This window comes from Camellia sinensis, chromosome 5, assembly GCF_055761805.1.
Source record: "Camellia sinensis isolate YWXY chromosome 5, ASM5576180v1, whole genome shotgun sequence".
Classification (NCBI taxonomy): Eukaryota; Viridiplantae; Streptophyta; class Magnoliopsida; order Ericales; family Theaceae; genus Camellia; species Camellia sinensis.
The window spans coordinates 145,253,967-145,279,215 of NC_138965.1; the positions used below are offsets into that span (position 1 = coordinate 145,253,967).

Genomic DNA, 25,249 nt, shown 5'->3' on the forward strand with positions numbered 1-25,249 from the left:
TATAATTTAAGAGATTTTTAGAATTTGTAATGTGATTACTAAGTAGAGTCAATAATAATGTCATAACTAGTGTTGATACACTAGTTAATATACTAATTGCTGCATGTAGCACCACCGTTTTCCATAACCAGAAGCAGAAGATAACTTGGATTAATAAGATGGAGAAATGAGTGGAGGAAACTGTTGATATCTCTGTCCGGACAAGTCTTTTTTCCTGGGACAAAAATGAAAGTGAATCCTTAATCTTTACTGAGGGAGAAGATCAAATGATTCATGGATCACCGATCTGTTACTCAGGCTATGTTTGGTTACCATGAAAAAAAAAAAAACAAAACACACGTGAAAAGATCATAACTCTGATTTTGTTTTTTTCTCCCTTCAAATTTTACTTGAAAGAGATTCCCTATTTTAGGGAGTCAGTTTTTCAACTACTCTCTAATAATGCTCCATATTCTTTCTTTATTTTATTTAAATACTATTTTATTAGAGAGAGTTGGAGAGAAATTAGTTTTACAATTTTTTGAGATGGTGATACCGTAAAGAGAGATTGTTAGAGATCATTTGACTTCTAAATTTTCAACCCAATGAAGTAGTAAAATTGAGAATAAGAGAATTGTTAAAAGTTACCATGCCAATCTTAGAATTGAAATAAAAAGTTTAAAATGTTGCGATTTTAAGTTCCCAATTGTGCACTTTGCTTTCGGAGGTACTACACAATTCAACTCAAATTCTTCATTTTATGTCCGTAACTTTAGTTTATACGCTGGTTTGGTCCTCCGGCTATAATCTATTTCTCTGATAAACAAATAAAAATTAAAATCACGATGAACAAAGAAAAAAAAATGGTGCATCCCAACAGTCTCTGTCTTGTAACTCTCTTCTCTCTTTAACCAGACACTGGGAAAAAAAATTACAAAAAAGAGATTTCTAAGGATTATCAGCCGGTTTTCTTGGGCACTGTTTCTAGAGTAAATAACAGTTACATGTAAATCAGCAAACATGAGAAAAAACCACAAGCGCCACAAGAGATGACATAAAGACAATGTCTACGGAACAAATTAATCACGTTACAAGGAACAAACATGGATCTTGTCAATCTTCTTCCTCGGACGCTTCATTCAACCACTGCACCAAAAATCCATAGATGAATTTGCAAATGTTACAATAAGACAAGCTTGATATAGCAAACTTATTGTACTACTTAAGAAAAACAAATAAAAGAGCATAATCATAGAGTAACTAGATTCTACGGCTTTGATTTCCCCAGTTAAATGTATGTTTATTTTCTGTTATTATATGCAAGAAAATAAAGCAATACATAAATAATTTAAAATGAAAAATAAAAATAAAAGACAAAACGGCTTACTTGGATGAATTTTTCTGACTGCTTCAGAAAAACTTTATCAGATTCGTCTGCACCTTCTTTTTCAGTGGCCCAATTATGAATAGCATCTTCTTGTAAAATGTCTTTGTCGTACAAAAGATGCAAAACCTAATGATGGTCAAATCAACCAAGGAAAAAGATGAACTAAAAGACTGACAAATCACTTCTTGTTTGTTTTATAACTTTGGATAGAAAATGAACGATAGGAAACAACTCTCTCTCTCTCTCTCTCTCTCACACACACACACACACACACACACACACACACACACACACACACACACACACACACACACAAAAGCTGTTACAATTTACAAGGGGCATAGAGTTGCCCACCATCTTGTCACCATTGCAGTTGACAACCACCATCATAATGGGAGAGTTTAGACTTTAGCGAAAATTTACCAAATTAATAAAAGAATCTAGACTGGATGCACAAATACATTTTTATAGGAAAAAATATTCTGCAAAGACCATAGTTGTTGGCCCCTAATTGAGCATTAAGCTTATTTGATAGGCATCCTGTTTTGATAGGATTCACTATTATAAAAACTATAGGACCTAGGGTTACTTATAGGAGTTTTATTGGAAAGTACTACAAATGAGGTTATAAAATAAAAAATAAAAAATAATAACACCTTGTTTGTTTCCACTTTTCATAAAACACTTTTAAAAAAATTCTACTTTCTTATTTTCCGTGTTTTTTTTGTTTTTACTGAATTTTTTCAATATTTTAAGCAATTTTTTTACTTTTTAGACACACCTAACACAAATACACCTAAAAAGTAAAAAAATTGTAAAAAAAATCTTTTAAAAATTCACTAAATACCAAAAATACAAAAAAAATACAAGAATTCAGTACATTTTTTGTATTTTTATGTATTTATTAATTTTTAAAAATATTTTTTCACAATTTTTTTACTTTTTAGATACATCTAAATAAGGTGCATCTAAAAAAGTAAAAAAATATTCACTAAAAACAAAAAAAAAAACACGAAAACCAAAAAAATAGATTTTCAAAAAACTTAATCCAGAAAACTCAAACCAAACACACTAGTAGTTGTAAGTAAATAAACTTTGCAATTTTTAAAAATGAGAGGAATTCCAGGTATTGTAGGATCATGTTTGTTAATTACGACAATGCATTTACATAATAATCTAATGCTCAAGGCACAAAGCATTTGCATAGATGATGACAATTCCATGAAAGCTTACCTGTACAAATATTGAAGAAAATTCCTTAGCAGATTCCAAGCACATTTCTTCGAATTTCAATATGACTTCAATCTGCAATTATCCCAGAAGTAGATTATTACATGAACTTCTGTGGAAAGTATTAGTTAGACATCATAACTAAGGCACTAACATATAGCATCATTGAACAAGTGTCCAAGTTTTTACTCATAAAAAAATAATGCAAATATTATTCTCCATTAATAAGCCAAATCTAAAGCTTCAGTATGATGTCCAACATAAATCAAAGTTGAGCTCTATTTGAGAATTAGAACACAAAGCAACATACTAATTGGGTAATTTGCTAACAGGCCATGACCACAAAGGCCTTAATTTTTTAGTCCAAGTGAGATTTAAGCTTGTCTGTTAAATCCGCCTGAACAAACCACTTGACAAGTTGAACACAAGATACTTTTCAAGCAATTCAGTTATTTTCAACCCATTAAATGAAGATGCAATCATGCATTCACACATGCAGTTTAAATATGCAATACTCAAATTCCGCTGAAGGAAAACTTCAAAAACAACACCATTAGAAACAAATCAGTTGGCCTCAACACGCAAATTGCAATACTATTTTGTATACATCTGGATTTTGGAACACAATTGTAGGCCTGAATGCTTTAGCACCAAAATGTTTTCTAAGCATCACCAACCTATTGCTAGCCTACACAACAATGATATAGCGAAACACTCATGTCCCGGCCATACAAGTTGTCTTAACCCTTTGCTTCCAAAAAAGTCAAACAACGTATGGCCATTGAGACATTGACAGAAATGCAAGGGTCTACACTCTACTCAGCTACAAGTTTTTGTTTTTCGATAAATACTTTACACAGTTACAAGTTGGCCATGAGTTACCATTACTTCTACTTTGTTTATTACATATGTGCCTACTTCAACCTTTATTTTTAATCTTAGGCCTTCTATTTATTTTCTTTAGACTTAAGCCAAAACCCTAGATGTGTTTCACATATCTAAACATCAGACGTGAGCCCCCGTGTCCAAAGTGGGTCCAATTTTAAACTAAATTTAAAAATAATAGGACAAATTTGGATGTGTGCACGACACATGTTGGTGCATGTCCAACATCTGTGTACCGGGTTAGCGAAATAAGTATCTAGTACATTTTGAATGTTGGGTAAGGCTTGGGTACGACTTGGGTATAGGATGGGTACATTTTGGGTACGAGATGGGTGCATTTCAGGTACTTTGTGAGTACATCAGGATATAAATGTAACTTCTTTTTTTTTAAATAGTAGTATTGGAACAACTATATTGTGCCTATTTTTTATAAACTTATTAAAAATAGTGCATTTTTGCAATTATCAAAAATTTTAAAAATATTTAGGGTTTTTTTTTGGCTGCTTCTTCTCTTCGACACTCCCTCTCTCTATCTTTGGTTTTTTCAACAGAACCCTCTCTCTCATAGAGTATCTATATTCATATCTGTTTTTTACCCTCTGTCTATGGTTCTCTGTTTTTCTAGTCGTTAATTATCTTTTGCATTTGATTTTCTAATTGTAATATGTTAAAACCTATCGCCTACTTCCCCACTTAACCTATCACCTACTTCCCCACTTAAACCTACACCACTAAACCTAACTCACTACACCACTACCACCTCACCTACTCCACTAAACCTAACCCACTACACCACTACCACCTCCACTTCACCTACTCCTTACCTACTACACACTCACCCTCTTCTATATATAGGAATCATGAATCATTGTAATAGATATCAATACAATATCAATACAACAATCAATAATACAATTCTCTTTATACATTGAATTTCAACATGGTATCAGAGCAGGTTTAGAAGCTAGTATTTTCGCTTCCCCGGCGGGCGGCAACCTCGCCTTGGCCGCCCGCCGGACCTCTACACATACCTTCACTCCGCTGCCACAAATTATTCTTCTTGATCTTGATCTTCTTGTTGTTGCTGCTAGTTCAAGCTCTCAGCCTTGAACCTCAAACACATGTATCCCAATATCTGCTCCTTCAGATGGTGTCTTTCCTGGACTTGCATCTGCATCACAGCAGAATTTTAACCAGTCCTTGGCACAAGTCCCGTCAATTGGGCAGCAGCAAATATCACCACTTCAATCGCCACAAGACTTGCCATCTTCCCTGCAGCTACACTCTCAGACTCCCATCGTCTTACTCGCAGACGCAGCCTTCACAGGCATCACTCCAACAACTTGGTCAGCTGCAAATGCCTCAGTCTGGTGGTTAAAACCCCTTCAGTTAGTCGTTGCCATCCCCATAGGTATGGAAAGAGCTACGAGACTCCCGAAGAAATGAAGCTACGATTCTCGATTTTCTCGGAGAACTTGAAGCTCATCAAATCGCACAACAAAAAGAAACTTTCCTACACTCTTAGTGTCAATCATTTTTCCGATTGGACCTGGGAAGAGTTCCGCAAACATAGGTTGGGAGCTGCTCAAAACTGTTCTGCCACCACAAGGGGAAATCACAAGCTCACTGATGAAGTTCTTCCTAATTCGAAAGACTGGAGAGTGACAGGAATAGTCAGCCCAGTCAAAGATCAAGGCCACTGCGGATCATGCTGGACTTTCAGCACCACAGGGGCTCTGGAGGCAGCTTACAAGCAGGCATTTGGAAGGGCGATCTCTCTATCAGAACAGCAGCTTGTGGTTTGTGCAGGAGCTTTTAATACCTTTGGCTGCAATGGTGGGTTGCCATCCCAAGCCTATGAGTATATCACATACAATGGGGGTCTTGACACGGAGGAAGCATACCCTTACACTGCAAAAGACGGTGCTTGCAAATTTTCTTCTGAAAATGTTGGTGTCCAAGTTCTTGACTCTGTCAACATTACCCTGGGTGCTGAAGATGAACTAAAGCATGCTGTTGCATTTGTCCGGCCAGTGAGTGTGGCATTTCAGGTGGTGGATGGCTTCCGAATCTATCTCTCTCTCTCTCATATTTCCACTTTCAACCCCACAATCTTTTTTTTTTAATCAACCCACTATCTCTCTCTCTGGTCCCTTTTTCTCTCTCTCTACTCAAGGATCCACCACTTTGTCAACTTTCCAACCCCTTCCTTCACCTTTTGCACTCCACTCACCATATATCTACCGATTCAGGGGACAAAGCATATATATCTTTTATTATTATAATATATTACCCACACTATTATCCTTCACTCACCCTATATCTACTGATTCATCAATATATATATATATATATATAATGATTTTTCACAAACCTTTATTTTATTTTTATTTTTATTTTTTCTATCTTTCTTTTTCAATATTTCAATATTCTACAACTCAGTTGGTGAGCATCATCCTTTTTCCATTCTCTTATTATTTTATTTTATTTTTATTCCAATACCCAAAAATAAAAAACTAAAAAAAAACAATCCATTCACAACCAACTCTTTTCATTCCACAACTTGTCATTTCTTCATGCCGGGATCAACCCCGATCATCATTTTTGTTAAAACCTATCACCTACTTCACCCACTTAAACCTACTCCACTAAACCTAACCCACTACACCACTACCACCTCACCTACTCCACTAAACCTAACCCACTACACCACTACCACCTCCACTTCACCTACTCCTCACCTACTACACTCACCCTCTCCTATATAATGAGCCACTCACCATTTGTAATATTAATCAATATCAGAAATCAATCAATAATACATAAATTTTTACATGGTATCAGAGCAAGGTTAAAGATCTTGGTGTTCTTCGCCTTCCGGCGGGCGGCAACCTTGCCTTGACCGCCCGCCGGATCTCACCTCTGAGAAGTACTGAGTTGCTGACTCCATACAGCATTTTGGGTTTGGAGTTCATCTGAGGATCCTAGATTCAGCCTAAGAACTTTTGGTTGAGAACCTTTCATTACTACAATGTTACAGTGAAGTTCCTCCAAGCAATGCTTTTGCTCCTGTTTCATTTTTTTTTTTGTTAACTTACTTGTCCAATATGACCCAGCTGGCTGCATTACTCTTTGCTTCAGCCGCTACCACACCAGAAGGTGTACCTGTTACCACCTTAATCTTCACTCTTGCCTGGATTTGATCATGCAGTTGAAGAATCATCTGAGAACAAGAGTCGGAGATCTGAGATATACACTGCGGAAACTTGTCCCGGTCACCGGTTCCGCAATCTCCGGCGAGTCTCGGGAAACTCCACAATGATCGCCTACTACGAGTCTTGGGCTCACGAGGCGACTAGCAAGAATGCTTTGGTTATTGCTTCTGTGAAACTCGCTACTGAGTTCTTGGCTGCAACAGGAACATTTGTTACCAAAGTTTTCAGATCTCAGGATTATCGTGCTGTCCTCTACTGCCTTAGACAGCTGTTTTTTTGCAAAGGTTCTTTTCCATTCTAAAATATTTTCCATCCAACACCATCATCACATACCACCGCCCAACCTTCTCTCTCTAAAGACCCACCCACTCACCTTTTTCGAATCTCTCAAGCACTTTCTTTTTTTTAATCAACCCACCGCCCAACCTTCTTTCATCAGACCTCTGCACATGGTCTCTTTTATATCTATATATATATATATATCTAATTCATTTTATCATCCACATCCTCCCCCCACAAATATTCTCTCTTTCTCTATTTTATTGTATTCTTATTTTTTATTCAAAAAAAAAAAAAAAAAAAAAAAAAAACAGCAGAAGAAGAAGAACTGCTACCACACTCATTTTATTCATGCCGGGATCAACCCCGATCACAATTTTACACCAAAAAAAAAAAAAAAAAAAAAAAAAAAAACAACAACAACAACAACAACAACCAAACAAAACCACAAAAACCACATCCACAGGTGGGATTTTTCTTCTCTACTCTGCCGCGGGTCTCTTCTTCTTGCCTCCGTCCTGGGCGGCCCTTGCCAGTGTTGCCTCAGTACTTCCTTGTCCACTGGGCATGATCACTACTCTCTGCTCCTCCACTGCAGCATATGGTGGACCTCCAAATCGAAACATCACGGTGGCCTTCCGCTTCAGCTCCTTGTTTTCTGCCCTTAGCACGCTTATCTCTGCTCGCGCATCCTTATACATGCGTTGGAGCAGAGCCAGCTGGGCGTTTAATTGCTGCACCTCATTTGTCCTACTCTGCAGCCGGTGCGACAAGTTTGTGACCGCCGTCATGGACTCCACACATGCCTTCAAAGTATACTGATTAGCCTCCACATCCGTTTGCACTGCCATTTTTTGCTCCACCGACCGCATCGGAAAGTTCAACGGAGCAAACTCCGGGGCACTCGGTTGAGGTTCCAGTGCCACCGCTCCAGTTCTCTCTCTTGTTGACTCGTTGAGGTCGGGAAAGAGGGTGAGCAGTCCAAGGGAAGACGATGAAGCCATTTTCTAGGCACCAGAGTGTTACACAGTATCTCTCTCAGAAATCTCTCTCAGAATATCTCTCGCAGGTTTTTTTTTTTTTTTGCCTCAGCCTCAGCCTCTGTCTTATAGCCGAGGCAGCCGCGCATCGCGCGCCACTTGCCGACAGCCGACAAAACGGGCGCGCAAGCCAAGGCGCTCACGTGCCTCGCCATCATGTCCGGCACGCCTTTTGATGAAGTGGGCGCGCCTTTTGAGGGCGCACCTTTTGATGGCACGCCTTTTGACAGATTGGGCACACCTTTTGAGGGTGCGACTTTTTAAGGGTCCGACAAGACTCTGTAAACTGTCCCGACATAGATTCCGGTTAGTTTCTACAAGGGTCCGACAAGACTCTGTAAACTGTCCCGACATTGATTCCGGTTAGCTCCTTTATGGGTCCGACAAGACTCTGTAAACTGTCCCAACATAGATTCCGGTTAGTTTCTACAAGGGTCCGACAAGACTCTGTAAACTGTCCCGACATTGATTCCGGTTAGCTCCTTCATGGGTCCGACAAGACTCTGTAAACTGTCCCGACATTTGATTCCGGTTCGCTTTTCCAAGGGTCCGACAAGACTCTGTAAACTGTCCCGACATTGATTCCGGTTAGTTTCTACAAAGGGTCCAGCAAGACTCCGTAAACTGTCACAACAACTGTCACAACATTGTCTTCTACAACGGTCCGACATGACCCCATAAACTGTCTTCTACATCGGTCTGACACCGCCATCCAGTGTCCTCTACACCGTTATGACACCACCATACAGTGTCCTCTACAACGTTATGACACCCCCATACAGTGTCCTCTACAACGTTATGACACCACCATCCAGTGTCTTCACCAATGGTCTGACACGACCATACAGTGTCTCCTATCCTCTTTTATTTTTTATGTATTTTCTTGTTTTGTAACTCTCTCCAAACTCAAGTTGGTTAGTTCCTATCCCCCTTGAGTTTGCGGGGGGCTGTTAAAACCTATCACCTACTTCACCCACTTAAACCTACTCCACTAAACCTAACCCACTACACCACTACCACCTCACCTACTCCACTAAACCTAACCCACTACACCACTACCACCTCCACTTCACCTACTCCTCACCTACTACACTCACCCTCTCCTATATAATGAGCCACTCACCATTTGTAATATTAATCAATATCAGAAATCAATCAATAATACATAAATTTTTACAATTTTACACCAAAAAAAAAAAAAAAAAAAAAAAACCACACACGATCACCATCACAACAACAACAGCTTTGTTTTCTTTTCTGCAGACGGCCACCCACCGACCTATTCTACCGCCGGTCTCTTTTTTTTGCCTCCGTCCTGGGCGGTCCTTGACGGTGCTGCCTCTGTGCTTCCTAATCCACCAAGCACATTCACTCCCCCCTGCTCCTCCACTGCAGCATATGGCGGACCTCCAAATCGGAACATCACAGTGGCCTTCCGCTTCAGCTCCTTATTTTCCGCCTTTAGCACACTTATCTCTGCTCGCGCATCCTTATACATGCGTTGGAGCAGAGCCAGCTGGGAGTTTAACTGCTGCACCTCATTTGCCCTACTCTGCAGCCGATTCGACAAATTTGTAACCGCAGTCATGGTTTCCACACATGACTTCAATGTATACTGATTGGCTTCCACATCCGACTGCACTGCCATTCTTTGCTCCACAGACCGCATCGGAAAGTTCAACGGAGCAAACTCCGGGGCGCGTGGTTGAGGTTCCAGTGCCACCGCACCAGTTATCTCTCTTGTTGACTCGTTGAGGTCGGGAAAGAGAGTGAGCAGACCACGGGACGAAGAGGCCATATTCTGGGTAGCTGAACGGGAAGACGAAGCCATTTTCTGGGCTACAAAGTGTTCCAAAGTTTCTCTCTCCGAAGCGGCAGAGTTTTTCAGAGAAGGGTTGGTTTCAGAGGTTTCAGACTGGTATGCACAGCCTCCGCCTCGTCTTGGTTAAATAGCCAAGGCAGACACGCGTATCGCGCGCCACTTGACGCCAGACGACAAACGGGCGCGCCAGCCAAGGCACTCGCGTGCCTCGCCATCATATCTGGCACGCCTTTTTATGGATTGGACACGCCTTTTGATGGCACGCCTTTTGAAAGATTGGGCACACCTTTTGAGGGTGCGACTTTTTAGGGGTCTGACAAGACTCTGTAAACTGTCCCGACATTGATTCCGGTTAGCTCCTTTATGGGTCCGACAAGACTCTGTAAACTGTCCCGACATTGATTCCGGTTAGCTCCTTTAAGGGTCCGACAAGACTCTGTAAACTGTCCCGACATTGATCCCGGTTAGCTCCTTCAAGGGTCCGACAAGACTCTGTAAACTGTCCCGACATTGATTCCGGTTAGCTCCTTCATGGGTCCGACAAGACTCTGTAAACTGTCCCGACATTGATTTCGGTTAGTTTCTACAAGGGTCCAGCAAGACTCCGTAAACTGTCACAACAACTATCACAACATTGTCTGCTACAACGGTCCGACATGACCCCATAAACTGTCTTCTACATCGGTCTGACACAACCATCCAGTGTCCTCTACAACGTTATGACACCACCATACAGTGTCTTCACCATCGGTCTGACACGACCATACAGTGTCTCCTATCCTCTTTTCTTTTATGTATTCGTCTATTTTCTTGTTTTGTTACTCTCTCCAAACTCAAGTTGGCTAGTTCCTATCCCCCTTGAGTTTGCGGGGGGCTGTTAAAACCTATCACCTACTTCCCCACTTAACCTATCACCTACTTCCCCACTTAAACCTAATCCACTAAACCTAACCCACTACACCACTACCACCTCACCTACTCCACTAAACCTAACCCACTACACCACTACCACCTCCACTTCACCTACTCCTTACCTACTACACACTCACCCTCTTCTATATATAGGAATCATGAATCATTGTAATAGATATCAATACAATATCAATACAACAATCAATAATACAATTCTCTTTATACATTGAATTTCAACATAATATATCATGTAACAAATTATTTTTTGAAAAAAATTATGGCTATACCCCGACCATACCCAAATTGTATTTTTTTTAGGTCTTTCCATATCGGCATTACCCTTACCCGCACCTGTGTTTCCTAATCTCTCAGACACAAACACAACTTCGTAGGCGCGTCCATGCCACCTAGGTTACAAGAGATGAGAGCAATATTTGACAGTAAGGACACTAAAGAGGTGGAACCTTTTGTAGATTGTGAAGGAGGGCATGGTGATCAATAGCATTTATAATCTGGGGAACAAAGAATATTTGGCAGAAAGTTCGACACTATTTTGATAAGCAAGAAGTTTAATACTTTTTGCATCCAATAATATGACATTTGACGAGAAAAAAAACTTTTTATTTCATCAATTGTAAGTACGAAATTCGATGTTTGAATTTATAAACAAATGGAGTAGTGAAGTCCTTTTTTCCATTTCATCAATTATTGGACATTCACAATATTATGATTGAGCATTAAGAATGTGAATCAATAATAAAATTTGAGAGCAACATTGTTTTGTTCTCCTAACAAAAGGTTCACAATGTAAAATCGTAAGGAATACAATAAAATGAAAAGGTATGTGCATGAGAAGCTTATAATGCTAGGGGACTTCTAAATAATTATCCTAATTGCCAAATTTTAGTAACCATAGGAATGGATACAAGTAGTCAAAAAGTGCCAAGATGATCAACAAATACGAACCTCCTCATCTAGGCTTGGCAAGTAATACTTTAGAAGCTTTTGCCATGTGCCAATTACATTTGTAGCATTCCCAAGCAATTCACCTGTGGGAAAGCATAAAAAAGAACAATTATATAAATGGTGATAGTTATACACATGAAGTGAAGACAAGACACCAGACTTGAAAATCACGGGTGTGTTTGATTTGTGTTTTGAGATAAATTTTCAAAAAAAAAAATTGCAGAGAGAGTTTAGAAACTTTTTTGGTTTGTTTGGATATATTTTGAAAATAGTTTTGAAGTTTGGGTGTTTGGGATGATTCGATATTTTGTTGTAGTTGAGTCGATGTGTGTGAGAGAAAAACTGATTGAGAAGGACAAATGAGAGCGAAAAAGTGATTGATTGATGTGCAGGAGAGAGAGAGAGAGAGTGATTTTGGAAAAAATTTCAAAAAATTTGAACCAAACAAAATTTTAAAAAAAATTCTCAAAAATTGTATCTTAAAACCAAACAAGCCCCACATCTTCCCGTTCATAGCACAAACTATTTTCTCTCATACAATTTTCAGCAAAAGAAAATGATGTAGCTGAAGGAATCTACAAGAGATGAGAAAGAAATAAATGTGTAAAACTACTTACTAGTTGAACTGTGTGGAGTCTCCAATGCCAATTTCATCATTGAATAGAATAGTGCACTGGCACAGTCCACAGAAGTCTTATTGTATGACAACCTGATCCATAGGATAAGCAAAGAATGACATGGTAGGATATTGATGAACAATAGAGACTCACTAAATGCATATGTAAGCATTATTATCAATAACAAAAAACAGACTAGTTCAGTAAACTGGAAAAGAGATTGGATGCATCAACAGTTTGACATTACCAGTTTGATAAAAGGCAAAGTATTTTTTTACTTAACATAGTCAAGCTAAGACAAGCAAAAATAGTTTCATATGGATTGATCAAGAGCATGAAGACCAGCAGCTGGACCAATAAGAAGAAATGATTTGATTCAAGTTGAAGCAAGAAGACGAGGAAGGTTAAGGCAAGAGAAAAAGAAAAGAAAAGAAAGAAACAGATGCAACCTACAAAGAAATACATGATACCCGTTACACTTGATCGCCCCTGTTACACTGGTCAATACCACGATTTAGAACGATGCTTGCAAAAATGAATTTTTACTATTGGAAGTAACAAAAAGGGGTAAAATTTCCTTTACATAGTCAATGCATCATGCATGTGTAACTATTCATATGTTTTTCCAATACATTTTATGAACTCTGAGAATGTGACATTTAGTAAATACGTAATTACCTATTCCTATATTTATTAATATGAATGGTCTTGGAAGAAAATTACTTTTTGTTAATATTAAATTTGATCTAAAAGAAATTAGGGACCAGCTATGTCTTTGGTAAGCATCTCTAGTTCAAACGAGTTCAGACAAAGACAGCCAAAAATAGACACAAATTTACAGTTAAATAAAAAGTTGCCTCATGCTTGACCAGCCCCAGTTTCTTTGACTTACAATATAAACAGGCATCCCATAATTCAAACAAGTTAACTGAGAGTTTATCAGAGTTTGAAGCTTAAAGGAATAAGACAGGCCAGATGAATCACCAGTTTAGCAGTACATAAGGTGGGCCACTACAGGTCTGAAAGCACTTGCTTATAATCTACTCTGCTCTATGGTAATTGTACAGATTTACCATAGATAAATGATGACACTCCAAAAATTATTTCCCAGATGTGTGCTCCTTTTATCTCCGACAAAGTCAACCATCTTAAAAACTGTGAAAATGTATGTGACCCATCCTACTGTCTGACTCCTCCCGGCAAAATTTGGTTTCAACCTTTCCTGATCCCATTAATCCAGGGTCACCTGGATTTATTTACAAGAACGGGACAAAATCCTCCTAGCAGTCTGTGTTTACTACTCTTATCACTTCGTTGCCTTTTACTTTCTAGTTCTAGGTACAGGGATACTTCAATTTAATTTGCTAAATTATCTTGATTGTGGAAACAACAAAAGATGAATACATAATGCTTGTTTTATAAGAACAATATTGAATGGTTGAGGATAGATGAATGCATCATGTTCAGAGGGCAGAAGAGAAATTCACATGAGAGAGAGAGAGAGAGATGTTTCCATTTGCTGCTTGTGGACTTTAAGGGAGAAAATGAAGAAAGGGAACCAAAAAAGGAAATAGGTAACTAAAGACAATGAAAATTATTGATGTAAAAGGTCCAAGTAGTACCAAACCAAGCCAAGCCTTAAGTCCCATCAAATGGGGTCGGCTACATAAATCCTTCTTCTCCACGCAGCTCTATCAAAGGCCATTTCGTTAGTTAAATTAAATAGATCTATATCTCTATTTACAACGCTAGCCAACGTTAATCTAGCCCCTACCCGGTCCCCTAACACTTCCATCTACCGTCACTGCATCGTATTTCTTCACTACTACCTCTGTTGGTCTCCGTTGAATATGACTAAACAATCTCAATCAATTCTCTCTCAACTTATCTTCTATCGGTACTACTCCTACCCATTTCCCAATACTCTCATTCCTAATTTTGTCTTGTCTTGTCTTGTTTAGTCTTACCACACATCTACCTTAGCATCCTCATCTCAGCAACACTCATCTTTCTTATATATTGTGTTTCTTGGTTGCCCAACACTCCGTCCCAAACAAAATCGTTGGTGTAATAGCCGTTCTATAGAACTCACCTTTTACCAGGCGACTATATCACAAGAACACACACATACATGTGATGTGAGCACCCCTGTACAGCCCAGGTATGTGATAGCCCAGTTTAGTTTAACGTAAAAATTGAATATTACATACCGCAGTGAGTTAACTTCTAATACAACATGTTCTTCTGTAATGTTTTCTTGAACAGCCCTCAAAAAAGTTGCTTCAACCTACAAACAAAAATAGAGAAATGAAAGTTTAATTCAAACATAAGGTGTATCCATCATCAGCATTATAATCAACCCATACCTCCTTTTCAAAGTATATATAGTCATCTCTCATGTCCTCAATATTATCTTCAGAACCAATACTGTTAGAGTCAGGTTGCAGCTCTCCTGAAGGAGGTAAAAGATTACCATCTTGAGCTGACATCTCGACATCATCATTTGCAGCTTGTATAATCTCAGCAAGTTTATCGGCAGGAATGGGTGCAACAGAATGTCTCAATTCTTCTTCATAGCCTCCTTCACCAACGGACCATATGAAACCAACTCCACCAGCACCAACCTGATTAATTATTAGGGACTGGTGTTAGAAAATAAAATTATGCATCCCCTCAATCACATGTCAGGTCAGGAGTAGTATGGCCAGATCTATCAGGATTTTATTTTACTACCAAAGAGATAATAGATTGGATATAAAAGATGTCATAGACTCACAACTCAGGAACCATAAAGTGAATACTTTTTAGCGAATAAACTTTAATGAATGGACAATATTCACCTTTGTTTATGAACTTACACTAGGTATTTTTGGTTCTTCTAATAGATTAATCATTTTGGTTGCCTCAACGACAATGAAATTGGAAGCATAATACTAAAAACACACATATTAAAAATTTGATATTCAAATATGAATTAAGTTAATGTTCATATCAAATTTAACTTACGAGGCAGATGTGTCATAAAGTGGAGGTGACTTTCAAGATGAGGCAATGTCTTTTGGAGTTTGAAGATTGACTATAATTAAGATATATCAAGAAAAATCTAGGTATAAAAGAATCTAAAATGTGGTATATATAAATACATGTTCATCCAAAATCTGGGTCTAGAGCAGCCGTTTTTTCCTTCATCGGGCAACACTAGGCTCTTCACTTCATCAGTAACATTGCTTAAACAGACAATAAGAATGGACCCACACAAGTCTTTTGCAAAAGAAAAATAAGAGCCTTTGCAATCTTTGTAATTTCTCTATTATCTACTGGAAGTTTGGCCTATTTTCTGCACCACTTTGCGCAATTCTAATTCCTATATATATGAATTTCAATAAGAATACCTCACTAATTCAAATCATGCACAAATGCATTGAAGTTGTCACAGCAATGAAAGATACAGAAATCGGCACATTTTGCAGGATATAAGCTAGAGGACAAGAGGATTAAGAACAATGAAAGCCAAGGAAAAGTAACCTCAGATGTCGCCCACCGCTGTGTCTCAGATAATTCAGATGTTAGTTCCCCACTCAACTTATCCGATGTACAAGAAATTGCTGCATAGCAAACAATTTAGGGTAAGGGTATACCACAACTAGAAAACAGTATATATCATACTAACAAATAACTTGTGCACATGCATGCACACGTTCACACACACTCCTTATCCACACACAAGCCTGATGGACATTATGCCTAAGAGCAATAGGTTCTTGCTTTCAGTAGCAAGCATAAAGAGTTAAAAATTCACAGTTGGCATTTTTAAATAGAGCAAATTTCGTAATGCTTCCAGTAACAAGAAGGCACCTCCCTCAAAGTAACCCTCCACCCCCAAGAAAGAAAATATAAAGGTAATGCAAGAAATTTAAATCTTGGTGGTTTACTGATGTTCAATTATTAAGTGTTACATTACCAAGCCTCAAGTCCCATCAAATGGGATCGGCTATATGAATCCTTCTTCTCCACTCAACTCTATCAAACTCTATCAAAGGCCATTTGGTTGGTCAAATTAAAGAGATTCATATCTCTATTTATTACACTAGTCCACGATAATCTAGGTCTACCCCTTCCCCTCACACTTTCCTCCACCGTCACTGTATCGCATCTCTTCACTACTGGCTCTATTGGTCTCCATTGTATATGACCAAACCATCTTAATCTATTCTCTCTCAACTTATCTTCTACAGTGCTACTCCTACCCATTCACGAATGTACTCATTCGTAATTCTGTCTTTTCTAGTTTTGCCACTCATCCACCTTAACATCCTCATCTTAACAACACTCATCTTATCTACATATTATTTCTTAGTTGCCCAACATTCCGTCCTATACATCGCTGGTCTCATAGCTGTTTTGTAGAACTTTCCTTTTAATCTAATGAGTACTCATTTATCACACAGTAACCCAAACACAGTCCTTCACTTTAGCCATCCCACCTTAATTCTATAGATCACATCTTCTCAAACCTCCCCAGCCGTTGTGATAATTGATCCTAAATAACAAAAATATTCACTCTTAGACAGTTCTTAATTCTCAATCTTTACTTCTCTATTTTTATTGTTACTATTACTAAAATTACATTACATGTACTCTTAGTTTTGCTTATCCAAAATCTTTCAGATTCAAATGCTTCTTCCCATGTCTCTAACTTAGTGTTAACTCCTTCTCTAGTCTCATCCATTAACACGATATCATCTGCAAAAAACATACACCATGACACATCATCCTAAATATTTCTCGTCAACTCATCACCAACTAATGCAAAAAGACAAAGACTTAAGGTTGAGAAATTTAACTAAAAAGAAATTTAGTTAATCACTGGGGAAACAAATATCATAAGCATCCAACACTCAAATCATTTCAGTCTAATACATGGAACCAAGTTAAGTCGTGATCATCATATAAACTAGTAAACACATCAGTTGTATAATGCTATAAACTTGTAACATGTAGTTGCGTTGCACAATTCAAAACAACTTGAACAAGAAATCACAAAATGTTTTTCGGATTTGGGACATAATTTTCTTCTCGTAGATGGGAATGGATTAGTTCAATTGTGAGGCTAACAATGATTCCATGTTTTTATTTCAACAATTATCTTATTCTTCATACAAGTCAAACCACTACTTTGCTGAACTGATAAAATGTCTCCAAAATCCTACAAATAGAGGACTGTAAAGGTCAATCACGCAAAGCACTTTCTTAGAATTCTACAATTGGCAAAATTTGATTATCCATCCATAATACGAATTAGCTTGCTTGTTTTTGGTTTTCCAAAAACACTTTTCAAAAAATTTTACTTTTTTATTTTTCCTTTTTTTTTTTTACTAAATTTTTTTAATATTTTAAGCAATTTTTTAAATTTTTAGACACACCTAACATAAACACACATAAAAATGATAATTTTTCTGAATTTTTTTAAAAAAAATTCACTAAATACCAAAAATACAAATATATATATATATATATACGAGAATTCCGTATATTTTTCTTATTTTATGTATTTATTAATTTTTTAAAATATTTTTTCACAAATTTTTACTTTTTAGATACATCTAAGTACGGTGCATCTAAAAAATAAAAAAAAAGAAGCTTAAAAATTTAAAAATACTCACTAAAAACAAAAAAAAAATACGAAAAACAAAAAACAAAAAACTTAGGCCTTGTTTGTCACAATCTAAAAAAGTAAAAAATACAAAAAGTCTCAATCCTATTTAAGTCACATCATCTTGTTTAAGTTACATCACATTTCTACCACATCACTTCAAACCCAACCTATACCCAACCCATATTTCATAAAAAGTTAAAAAATGCACTTATTTAGATCATCCTAAACCACCCCTTAATCCAAAAAACTCAAACCAAACATAGTGAATGTATTTCCATTTCATGCTCCTGCCATTGAAATCAACAAAAATCCAGATTTACACAAGCAGCAATATAAAAGATCCCAAGTATTAAGAAGTTACATGGAATTTCGACAATCCCACTGCTATCATCAGCATATTCCAGCTCCTCATCACTATCTTGCTTGGTTGGCTGTTGAAGTAATGATACCTTTGAGTAAGCAGGAACAACAAATTGTTGTCCTATTACAACCTGAAAGGCAGGAAGATCATGATATGACTTATAAAACTAAGGTTGGACAAGCAAGCATAGTTTTGAACTTTACATCTTAAATTAACCAAAACAGTGAAATTCCTTTCTAATTTTTGTTTTAAAAAAAAAAAGAGCAAGTATGTATGATTTTGAATTTTTGTGTGAATTTCTATTTGAAAATCCCAAGCAAAAATAAGATTTGAGCATACGAGCATAACAAGTACACGAGGAAAAGACTAAACACAAACAGGTTTACTATAAATTGTAAATTTGAATTATCTATCTAAAAGCTTTAGTTTGATAAATATGTATAGGGCCTAACTGTTCTACAAACGAATCCATTAAAAGCTAAATCATTTTATATGAACATACTTTCAAATACCTTTATTAAATATTTATCTTCACTCAATCACTCTCTTGAAGTCTCATAACATAAAAAACAGCAGCTCTACACCACAAAAGTAGGTGCAATTGTGAAGTTGTTTGAATAGATAGACGGTTTACTTTGTTCTTCTCTGCAGTGGTTGAATGTTTAACCATCATTCATCCAGCATACCCTCAGTTCATGAGAAACACCTCAATAAATTCACATGGTACATCAACCTGACTATGTAATCTTTGGTTAGTCTAGCCTTTCCTAATCCTTTTTTTTTTTTTTAGTAGGCAATTTAAAAACTTCTATTAATAAATTAAAATGGAACAATACCAGGTAAAACAGAGAACAAGAAGTCCACCAAAAATACAAAAATACAATAAACAATAAAAATATTACAAATTACACACTGACCTTCAATCCCTACAAATCAAAAAAATTTAAAAAAATGAATCCCTTGAAAAGATTTAGAGACTTAAGCCCATACAAAAGAAAAATGACAAATCTTATCCTATATCCTCAAATTTGTCAAAAAAATTGTGTTCCTTTCTAACCAAATCTCCCAAAATATGGTGAAAGGGTCACAATCCAAAGAACTCGAGCTTTCCTCTTGGTGCAAAATCCCCTATAGATATAATAACTGCTTTTGTTATACATGACATACAATAAAAATATAAATTATATATTTTGTGTCCCCACGTGTCATGTCCTATAATTTTTTGAAAATGTTCATGCCGGAATGTTCATGTCCTGTGCTTCTTAGTCTGAAGGGAAACACAAACAAGAACAAAACTCCAAGGATTGTCACCTTCTATTGCCTACCAAACTAGTATTTGGCCTCCAGGAGCTTGTATTTGCACATCACCCATTTCTCAGTTCACACCATTTTTTTCATTCAAATATCAACTACTGAACAAAAACTCATGGTCAGAATATCAAGTATCAGCATAAAACTATACCCATATTCCTTCAACCTAATTACCATAGCACGTAAAAAAAAGAAAACACCCAAACCAGGTCCTAAATAGCCCCCAAACTATTTCCTTTCATTCGTGAAGCTTTGCCCTTTTGTTATTGGGCTTGCACCTTAAAATTCTACATGATTTATACAAGCTTTTGGCTGCATAAACTAGTAAATTCAGCCCTAAAACTAGAGTCTTCTCCTGCTCTGCATCTTATTAAATTTGGGCTTCAACTCATGTCTCCCTCACTCGTCCTACATCTTGTATATTTGGGTCATGGATAAGCCAAATACATCTTTTTATTTTTTTTTTGGATTTTTGGACTCTATGAGCCTTGAGGTGATGAGTGCCAAAATGCAAAACTTTTGGACCACTGTCAAACTAGAAAAGCTAATACCTTTAGTAATTAGGTTCAAGGAAGCCTGCTTCAAACCAAAAGGCACTTATGTGTGAAAACTGTAAAGGGTTTCATAGAGTGGTAACGAGGGTCATATCAATTTCAACTTGGAGTAGAGCATTTGCAAAGGTTAGGAAATATGGAATGACATGTAGGGTAAAAAGGGCTAGTAATACTTTAGCTCAATAGCAGGCCCAATAGCATTGGCCAGACATCCCAGCTTCTATAAGACTGCATATCTAGTCTAACTTCACTTTTAATGTTCCAAAATCGCACGTAAGGGTACATTATCCGCTCAGGAATCATTAATTTTGACTGAATTATCTTCAATGACACATCAAAATAAGTCCCTAAATTTCATTACAGTTTTCTTATTTATAAGATTTGTAAGTAAAAGTTAGTCTACTTTGAGATATATCTTTGAGTCTGACCAAAGTATGCAAATCTTAAAAAATAAACAAAAGTTTTTCAACCAAATTTCTAAACTTATCCCAACAAAATTAGAAACATGGGGTAAATGGAATTTTGGCTATTACATAATTAAACAAACCTTGAAAGACAAAACTACACCAGGTTCCAAAACTGCTCCAGACTTCATTATCACACCATCACATACTATGGCATGTCTTATTGTACAGCCATCTTCGATGGTGACATTGTGCCATATATAGGAACCCTCTATTGCAACATTTGATCCAATATTACACCCTTCCCCCACAACTGAATTTGAAATTTTTGTGTTGTTCCCAATAGTAGTGCCATTTCCAATTACTGTAAAAGGACCAATTTGTGCAGAACGTGATTGCACTATCCCTGAAGAAAATCAAAGTCAAGAAAACTGTAAATAAATACTTTTAGAGAACTAGCATCAGTTTGTCAGTTTATAAGTATGGATGCTATGCGACAGAGAAGTGTAGTGAACATCGTTGCCCAGATGCAATTAGTGACATATTAAGAGATCAAAAAATGAAGTAGGCCATTATTCATAGGGATATTTGGCCAAAGTCCCTCATTGGTCCCCTTTAAAATGAAAAGGATAGTCCAAACTTTTTTTTAATTTGAAAGCTCCTTAGAGAAGAAGCGCCTCTTTCATCAAGGATAAACAAATTTGTTTCCATTTTTTTATAGACAATCTTTCCCTTGGTAATTACTTTTATATTTCAAACTTTAAAATGATATAGCTTTTGATCTATATATTGGTTTTTAATAAAATTAATCACTATGTTTGGTTGTTGTTTTTCAAACTCAATTTTTTGAAAATTTTAGAGTATTTGATTGGTTATTCCGAAAATTGAGTTCACTTTTCAAAATGATATGTTGATGATTTTAAGGAGAGACAATTCTGAATATATATATGTTGAGGACTTTTCGAATTGAAGTTTCCCTCCAATTTAAGGAGAGAGACAATTTTGAAAGAAAAAAAAAAATTGTCACATGAAAAAGTACTCTCATCTTATATATATATATATACATGCTATATATGTATAAAAACATAATTTGGTATGTAGCCATTATGGGTACATATCCTACCATTAAATGTAGGACTTTATCATAAAATTTCCACTCATTTCAACCACAGAAAACGTAAAAAAAAATTTCCAAATTGGCATTAAAAAATTTCTTTCATAGAATTAAATTTTCATAAATGTTATGCAGAAAATTTTGTCAATCGTAAATTTAAACATAAATCTACGATTTTGTAAGTAAATTTAAACATAAATTTACAATTTTGTAAATAAATTTGTAAACAAATTTACGATTTTTTTAATAAATTTAAACATAAATTTACAAAAAAAATTTAATACCAATTTGTAAAAAAAATTATGTTTTCTGAAAATTACGAGTATGTTTGGTTTGGTTTTGAGAAAGGAGTTTTTAAAAATTGTTTTGGGGAGAGAGTTTAAATTTTTTTTTGATTTGTTTGGTTGTGTATTTTGAAAGTAGTTTTGGAGTTTAGGAGTGTGGAATGATTTGATATTTTATTGTAATTAAGTAGATGTGTGTGAGAGAAAAAGTGATTGATTGATGTATAAAAGAGAGAGCGATTTTGGAGATTGTTTTGAAAAAATTACAAACCAAACAAGTTTTTTTGAAAAAATTTCCCAAAATCACTCTACAAAGCCAAACCAAACATACCATACGTTTTCCACAAATTTGTAAAAAATTACGTTTTCCGCAAATTTGTAAATAAATTTACGTTTTCCGAAAATTTGTAAATAAATTTCCAAAAATTACTATTTTTTTTTAATGTGAATTGGTAAATAAATTTTCTACATAACATTTATGAAAAAGAAATTTTTTAATGCTAATTTGAAAAAAAAAAATTTACGTTTTCTGTGGTTGATATGAGTGAAAATTTTATGATAAAGTCACACAATTAATGTTAGGATATGTACCCATAAATGGGTTGGGTACATACCAAATTATGTTTTCATACATATGTAGCATGTACATATATATATATATATATATAACTAAGGTGAGAGTATTTTTTGATGTGACAAATTTTTTTTTTAAATTGCCTCTCCTTAAATTGGAGGAAAACTTGAAATTGCAATGATGCATTTTTTGAAAACCAAACAAAGATTCTTTTTTAAAACAGAGTTTTCAAATCACTTTTTTGAAAAAAAAAATCAAAAAAATGGAACCAAACATAATGAATAGTTTTAGAATTCTCTTGTCAAGATCTCTTAAACAAGATCCATGTTGGCTATGAAATTCTTTAAAAAAAAAATCGTCATTTTTTTTCTTATTGAAACTAACGTAAGTAGTAAAGTTTTACTATAAAATAGAGTAAACTTTTATTGTTTACGTCAATTACTGCGGTATTTTTTTTTTAAGAATTTCATAGTGAACCTGAATCTCATTTGATAGATCTTGATGAGAGGATTCTAAAATTACTAATTTTATTAAAAACCAACATCTAAATCAAAAGTTATATCATTTTAAAGTTTAAAATATTGAGTTAGTCACTAAGGATATTTTAGTAATAGTGGTGTGTGCTTGACTTTTCAATAAAAACTTTTCGTGATTGTCCTTAATGCATTAAAGTTTTGTTATGAGAGGGCTTTGACCAAATCCCCCTTATTCATAATGTAATCATATCATTATACTACTAAGTTTCATCACTCAAGTAAAATTTTAAAAGTGGGAAAAAATATTAGCAAATAATTTTCCTAAAATACAAATTTCCCCCTTAGGTTTTGAAAAGTACATTCCATCCCTTTGAAGTTTCAAATCGCATGACAAATACCCTCTTTTGTTAGTCAACCGTTAGGTCAACTAACTGATTTTGCTAATGTCACTAATTTCATTTATTAAAATACCTATTTAACCCTCAATACTTTTTCTTTACACCCAAAAAAAAAAAGAAAAAAAAAAGAAAAAAGAACCAAAAAAAATGGATGGGTAGGTAATGAGGCAGCGATGGAAGGGAAGGAGAGCGGTTTGGGGAGTTGGTGGAGGTGAGGTAATGAGGCAGCGATGGCCATTGTGTTGGTTCCAGAGAGGAAGAACAGAAAAAAAATGAAGGAAAAAAGAAGAGGAGAGTGAGGATGAAGAAGATGAGGGTAGTAGAATCATGGGTAAATTACCAATAGGTCCTACTTTTGGAACTTATTACCCATTACCCATTACGTCATATTGATAAATTTATCATTTTCTCTTATTTTTTATGAATAAATTTACGGTGATAAATTCATCAATAAGATTTGACACTGTTAAAAGTCAATCTCTAATTAGAGGGTATTTGTAATTTCTCAAACTAGAGAGAGGAATTTGTATTTTAGACAAACCTTGAAGGGGTGTATTTGTAATTTATCCTGAATAAAATATTGAAACAATCAAATACATAGGAGAGGATAACTAGAACTGAAAATGCATTTAGCTCCTCCAGAAACCCCCAACATATTGTATAAGGAATCTCTATTCTATTTCATTTACTTTATAAGCAAACAATTAAATAGAAGGCAGAGCAATAAATTCAAGTGATAAGATTATTTTTCTTCGCTTATTGAGAGAGAGAGAGAGAACCAAGAGTTTACTATAGGGAAACACATAAGTAGTTTGGGAAATTGCTTTTATGATCCTTACCTGATGATCGGTACATGCCCTGCCTTTCAAGTTTAGCTGCATTATTCCCAAAAAATTGGACATCTGGAACGAATGGGTATGTCCATCTTTGAATAATATCCTTGCTAACAGTGTCATAGCTTCGAAAGTTGTCAATTCTAGCCGCATAACTTGAGTAAATTTCATGGGTGAAAATTTTGTAACCCATTATCTGAAAGCATAAGATGATAGTCGACATATATCAAGCGGGAAAAAAAATATCAAAATCAATATTAAAAAAAAAAAAGGTGAGCAAATTAGAGACCAAAAATGCAAGTGGTCCAATAGAATGTTTGGATTTTATCTTACTTTTTATAAAGTGCAAATTTTATAAGAAAGGAAAGCACCACAAAAGGGGATGCACCTTGTAAACACAACATATACAAAAGCAAAAATATCTCCTCCTATGTAACAGGAAGAATGTAGAACACCCACAAGCAATCAATAAAATCACACGAGGAAAAAGAAAACTGCTCCCTAGGCCAAAAAAATAAGGAGACAATGACCTTCCCTTCTAGGCAAAAAATGAAGTCCCAATTTTTTCAAAAGATCTTTTGTTACTCTTGTTCCACAAGCACCAATAAAAAAAGTGAGGCAACTTCCCACGTCTTCCTAAACTTTACTCTCGGACAACCTCTGTTCCAAGAAGTAAACAATTCTCTAATTGAACTAGGCACCACCCACTCCACATCAAAAACTGAGAACACCAAACTCCACCTCACTCACAAAATGGCAATGCAATATTAGATGATTCGCACTCTCCCCTCCCTCTTACAATGCAACATCAATCCAGTAAGAACTTGCCCCCTCCTCAAGTTAACTGTAGTCAATATAGCCTCTCTAGACACTTCCCAAGCAAAGAAAGTCACCTCTAGGGATTTGTCCTCCAAATCCCCTACAAAGGAAAGCCAACATCCCCTCCTTTAAC

At 35.9% G+C, this 25,249-nt stretch overlaps 2 protein-coding genes across 4 annotated transcripts in view; one reads left to right on the forward strand and one right to left on the reverse strand.

The window, feature by feature from the left end:
• Positions 1 to 863: 863 nt before the first annotated feature.
• Positions 864 to 25,249, reverse strand: part of LOC114281522 (Trimeric LpxA-like enzyme) — a 33,472-nt gene continuing 9,086 nt past the window's right edge. For all 3 annotated transcript variants that reach the window (XM_028224017.2, XM_028224020.2, XM_028224018.2), the window contains 11 exons: positions 24,304 to 24,493; positions 20,762 to 21,024; positions 18,350 to 18,479; positions 15,858 to 15,937; positions 14,699 to 14,956; positions 14,543 to 14,619; positions 12,333 to 12,424; positions 11,716 to 11,798; positions 2,600 to 2,671; positions 1,367 to 1,492; positions 864 to 1,125 (listed from right to left, as the gene is read on the reverse strand). In XM_028224017.2, the coding sequence (XP_028079818.2) occupies positions 1,093 to 1,125; positions 1,367 to 1,492; positions 2,600 to 2,671; positions 11,716 to 11,798; positions 12,333 to 12,424; positions 14,543 to 14,619; positions 14,699 to 14,956; positions 15,858 to 15,937; positions 18,350 to 18,479; positions 20,762 to 21,024; positions 24,304 to 24,493 (1,404 nt within the window). In that variant the 3' untranslated portion in view covers positions 864 to 1,092. The remainder of the gene's footprint in view (positions 1,126 to 1,366; positions 1,493 to 2,599; positions 2,672 to 11,715; positions 11,799 to 12,332; positions 12,425 to 14,542; positions 14,620 to 14,698; positions 14,957 to 15,857; positions 15,938 to 18,349; positions 18,480 to 20,761; positions 21,025 to 24,303; positions 24,494 to 25,249) is intronic.
• On the forward strand, positions 4,367 to 6,086 carry LOC114304409 (pro-cathepsin H). The gene has a single exon (XM_028249567.2). It carries the CDS (start codon positions 4,924 to 4,926, stop codon positions 5,605 to 5,607), a length of 684 nt encoding a protein of 227 aa, XP_028105368.2. The 5' UTR covers positions 4,367 to 4,923; the 3' UTR covers positions 5,608 to 6,086.

Coding starts and splice junctions, on each gene's coding strand:
- LOC114304409 (XM_028249567.2), top strand. CDS start 4,924: ATGAAGCTACGATTCTCGATTTTCTCGGAGAACTTGAAGCTCATCAAA.